Source organism: Triticum dicoccoides, chromosome 5B, assembly GCF_002162155.2.
Source record: "Triticum dicoccoides isolate Atlit2015 ecotype Zavitan chromosome 5B, WEW_v2.0, whole genome shotgun sequence".
Taxonomy (NCBI): Eukaryota; Viridiplantae; Streptophyta; class Magnoliopsida; order Poales; family Poaceae; genus Triticum; species Triticum dicoccoides.
In genome coordinates, this window is record NC_041389.1 from 587,313,010 (window position 1) to 587,317,445 (window position 4,436).

Below are 4,436 nucleotides of genomic sequence, written 5' to 3' on the forward strand. Positions count from 1 at the left end.
GCCGCCGCTCGCGTTCCACCTCGCCGGGACGCCGCGTCCCCCGCCCCGCCCTCGACCTTGGCCGCCGGTCCTCGAGGTACGAGCTCCGCGGCGATTACTTTGAGCCCAGACCGGTGAACCGACGGCGCAAATTGTGGGCGTGCCGCCGTGCCCGCCCGGCGCGCCGTCTAGCCGTTTCTTTTTTCTTTTCTCTAGGCGGCGGCCCTCGTCTGTTCCTGTGTTCTAGTAGTACTAGTCGTTTCTGGTTCTATTTGCGTGCTTATTTGAGGAGGGGACGGGCGTTTGCTGAAAAAACCCGCTGCTTGTGGTAATTTGCAGCCTTCCGGGATGGTGTACGGATCTGCCAACGCCGGCAATGCGCAGGGCGCGGGGCTTCACGTGGACATGCAGAAGCTGTCCCTGGAGGGGAAGAAGGACGCCGCCGGCGCCGACGCGGCCAAGGTAGCTTTTTTACTCGGTGGCCGCCCTTGTTCGTTGCTCTGTTCTACTAGCTGCGCGTGTGTGGTTCTTGCATAGGTTGCTGAAACCGCCGCCTTTGTAATTGTAGCCCTCCGGGATGCAGTACGGGTCTGCCAACACCGGCAATTCGCAGACCGTGGAGCCGCATGTGGACAGGTCGATAACGCCCCTGCTCCAGGAGGCCATGGATCCCAACTTTTTCTACCAGCCAAATGGATATCCCTCACCAGCCTACTACTACCCTAGCGGTACATGAGCCTCAGCTATTATTAGACAATGGCTAGGACTTGATTCATTGATTGTGAATCAGCTATTTTTGGATGTTTTTGAGTCATTCACTGACAAGTTTCATTTCGGTATGCTGCGAATCAGGTTATGATGGCTCGACTAATGAGTGGGACACCAGGTATGCTGGTCATGAAGGAATGGAAGTGCCCCAGGTGAGTTAACAACCTAACATTTGCATTGTTAGTCACAAGTGTGTAGTCATTGTACTATGTAGTCTGAATAATGGCATGGTTTTTACGGCGTCTGCCTTGGGTTAGGCGATAAGGCGCTCTGGCAGCGGCTTGGAAATCTGCCTGCTTTAGGCGCTTAGGTGGACGCCTTAGCGCTTTGGCGTCAGAGCAGGGGTAGAACGCCTTAGGATGCCTTACCGCCTTAAAAACCATGGCAACAAGAATAATGTATTGCTCCCTATGTGAAGAAATATAAGAACGTTTAGATCACTATTAAATTATGCATTTTTTACCCGCGTATGAAAGCTAGGAGTAAGCATTAAGATGAAACTGTGCCCATGTATGATGATGAATTTGGAATTTGGTGAATTGTTTTCTGATATGTAAGTTATGAAATTGACTAATATTTCTGTTGCATCAATGAAGCAGAGTGTGTATGGTGACATGTACCATGGATATGGTTATGCTCCCTATGGCCCGTATCCTTCAGGTTCTCCTGTCCCAACCGTTGGGCATGACGGGCAGTCATATGGCACACAGCAATATCAGTACCCTGGTCAGTATTATCAACAGCCGGCTCCAACCAATGCGATGCATGGTATTAACAGTGCCAATCCTCAATCTGAGCTGCCTTCCGCTGCGGCTCACCAGACACGTGCTACGGTAGTTTCAGCAAAAGTAACTACCGGGACTGCTACTGGGATTGCAAATGCTGCCAGTTCACTACCGCGCAAGCAAACTCACCACCATGTATCAGTGACCAACAGTGGTTCATATGGAAGAGGGCCCTCGCAAGGTGGACCTTCCGCTAGCAATTTTGGTCACACTGGTCACCGTTCTCCAGCTCAGTGGTATGATGGGCCGGTCTATTCTAATGGGCATCAGAGATCAATTGCTAGTTCCACATCTTATGGTTCTAATTCATCTTCAGCAAAAAATCAGAGTCACCGTCCAACAACAAACCTCATGGTATGTTCTGCAAGATATCCAATTTCTTTGTTATTGTGTTGCAGAGCTTTCCTTAGTTGTTGACCTGCTTAATTAATCCCAACATTCTATGACTAGTTGTAAGTGTTCTGCATATCATTTGAGTATTAGATCCTATAATATGATATCTTGGTATTTGCTAACCTTAACGTACGAAGAGAGGTAACAAAATGACCAGTTTTGCATGAGTTTTCATGATAGTCTGCAGTGTCCTTCATCAAAACTTCGCTGTACTTTCTATCTGTTTCCAGGGTATGCATACGCATGGGCCTTCATCTGGGATGGGTCTGACCTCTCCTAGTTATTCTAGTAGGATGTACCCTGATAGCAGATTGTATGGTCAGTATGGTCAGTACGGGAACACACTGAAAGCTGGACTTGGTTTTGGTTCTAATGTCTATAACTCGAGAAATAATGGACAGTGGGGAGTCGTGGATACCGTCAAATACAAGCCTAGAAACCGGGCAACTTTTGGGTTTGGCAGTGAGAATCAAGATGGCTTCACTGAGCTTAACAGAGGACCAAGATCTGGTGGATTCAGACACCAAAAACCATTTGGACCTACTGTCACGATTGCTGTGAAGGGGCAGGTCCTCCCTTCAGCTGGGAAACAAGAGAATAGCGTCCTGCCAGATAAGAGTCAATTTAACCAGGAAGGCTTTTCTGCAACATACAAGGATGCAAAGTTCTTTGTTATCAAATCTTACAGCGAGGATGATGTGCACAAGAGTATCAAGTACAATGTGTGGGCAAGCACTCCTAATGGAAATAAGAAGCTGGATGCTGGATACCGAGAAGCTCAGGAGAAATCCAGTGAATGCCCGGTGTTCTTATTTTTCTCTGTAAGTATGTTGCTGCTGTATTATATCACCCATTCCTCATTTGGCATTTGTATTGACCTTGAGCTTGGCCTTTTAGGTGAACACAAGTGGTCAATTTGTTGGTGTTGCCGAAATGGTTGGTCCTGTTGACTTTGACAAGACAGTAGATTATTGGCAACAAGACAAGTGGAATGGCTGCTTTTCAATCAAGTGGCACATCGTGAAGGATATCCCCAACAACATTCTGAAGCATATTACGTTGGACAACAATGACAATAAGCCTGTGACAAACAGCCGTGACACACAAGAGGTACACTTTCTGAAAACTCTACTTATTTAGGGGTGTAATTTCATGATGAGGCCATGTCCCATTTGGGCTAGTGTTAATACTTTGTATGTTCCTTTAGATAATGATGATGATGATGTAGCTTATTTTCTAAAGGACACAAATTTTAGATGAGGTTTATCAGGTGCTGGCCTCAGTTAAAACAGTGAAACTCAGAAATTTGTTCCTTCATTATGGTCATGGATTTGCTAAAACTCATGATGTAGTCCAGTATATGAGCAACTTAAGAATATTTCTCACGGCATCGGTTATATTTTTGTGCATATACACATTTTTCTGGTTAATCGGTGCTGCCATGATGACTGTAGGCAATATTTTTTTGATCCATTCACAAATTGACCAAAATGACATCCAGAATCAGTGGGGTGGTCATTGTATTTATATAATGGTTCCTTGGCAGTTGATTGATGTTTCCAGTAGTAGCCTAGCCTCTAAACTTATTACTCAAGGCACTGGTTCGCTGTCTCCCTTATGCTGCAGGTTAAGCTTGAGCAAGGTCTTCAAATGCTCAAGATTTTCAAGGAACATGTCAGCAAGACCTCAATCTTGGATGACTTTGCATTTTACGAGAACCGACAGAAGTTGATGCAAGAAAAGAGAGCAAAGCAACAACCGCTTCAGGGGCAGGCAAGTGTTGTGTCCATGCACTAGAGTGCTCTGTTGTTGACAAATTTAGAATTTCATGAGTACCGGTTCAGGTGGTGTTGATATAGGTCCTGATGCTGGCTTGTTATCGTTGTATTGTCCAGGGCGGTGATGAGAAGGAGAAGAACACAGCTAATGGGAATTCCACTGCGCAGAAGCAGACACCGAGCAAGGAGAGCACCGCCCCTGCCGCCGGGGAAGAGCCGAACGCTTCCAAACCCACCACAGCTGAAAGCGGCGGCGCGAGTGCCAACTAGCGTGATATATTTCTTACGCTCGTTGCTGTAACATGCGGTAGTCCATTGCGCAAAAACTCGGGCAGGTTTCGAAACGCGCGGATCATATATGGGACAACTAAATTTAGGTCGTGCGACTTGGTTCTCGTGGGCGTTTAGGTCTCTTATATACTTGGTGACACCGGGCTGTTATATGGCCCCTTTTCCTATTCCTATTTTTGTTTCGGAGTCTTTTTGGTTCAGTAATTTCAGCTATTTGTTATTGTTTAGACTAAAGGAGCCGGTTTTCGATACTTCTAGACAACATTTAAGGTACTAAGTTTTTATGAGTGAGTGTTGTAGTGCTGGAGAAAGTAATAAGAACAAAGAACTCCTGTTTTTTCTAGTCCCTTGATTCTGTATGTGGTGTTTTGTTTGAAATTTTATGCCTGGTCTTTTATTTCCTATGAGAATCTTTTGGTTATAGGGCTTGCCAGGTTTGATG

General features: G+C 45.9%; 1 protein-coding gene across 2 annotated transcripts; it reads left to right on the forward strand.

Moving 5' to 3' along the window:
- The first annotated feature begins 6 nt into the window (after positions 1–6).
- LOC119311805 (YTH domain-containing protein ECT4-like) lies at positions 7–4,340 on the forward strand. Of its 2 annotated transcripts, none has more exons than XM_037587507.1 (9): positions 7–76; positions 319–441; positions 548–707; positions 832–899; positions 1,344–1,886; positions 2,156–2,746; positions 2,823–3,035; positions 3,552–3,698; positions 3,821–4,340. In XM_037587507.1, exons 2-9 carry the CDS (start codon positions 328–330, stop codon positions 3,971–3,973), a joined length of 1,989 nt encoding a protein of 662 aa, XP_037443404.1. In that variant the 5' UTR covers positions 7–76; positions 319–327; the 3' UTR covers positions 3,974–4,340. The 2 variants fall into 2 exon arrangements, with proteins under 2 accessions (XP_037443404.1, XP_037443406.1); XM_037587509.1 differs by having other exon boundaries at positions 1,347–1,886.
- The last annotated feature ends 96 nt before the right edge of the window (positions 4,341–4,436 follow it).

Bases quoted from the DNA above. Each gene is read 5' to 3' on its own strand.
- LOC119311805 (XM_037587507.1), top strand. From the start codon at position 328: ATGGTGTACGGATCTGCCAACGCCGGCAATGCGCAGGGCGCGGGGCTT. The intron at 1,887-2,155 runs GTATGTTCTGCA...ATCTGTTTCCAG, and splicing joins GTCCAACAACAAACCTCATG to GGTATGCATACGCATGGGCC. The intron at 3,036-3,551 runs GTACACTTTCTG...CTTATGCTGCAG, and splicing joins ACAGCCGTGACACACAAGAG to GTTAAGCTTGAGCAAGGTCT.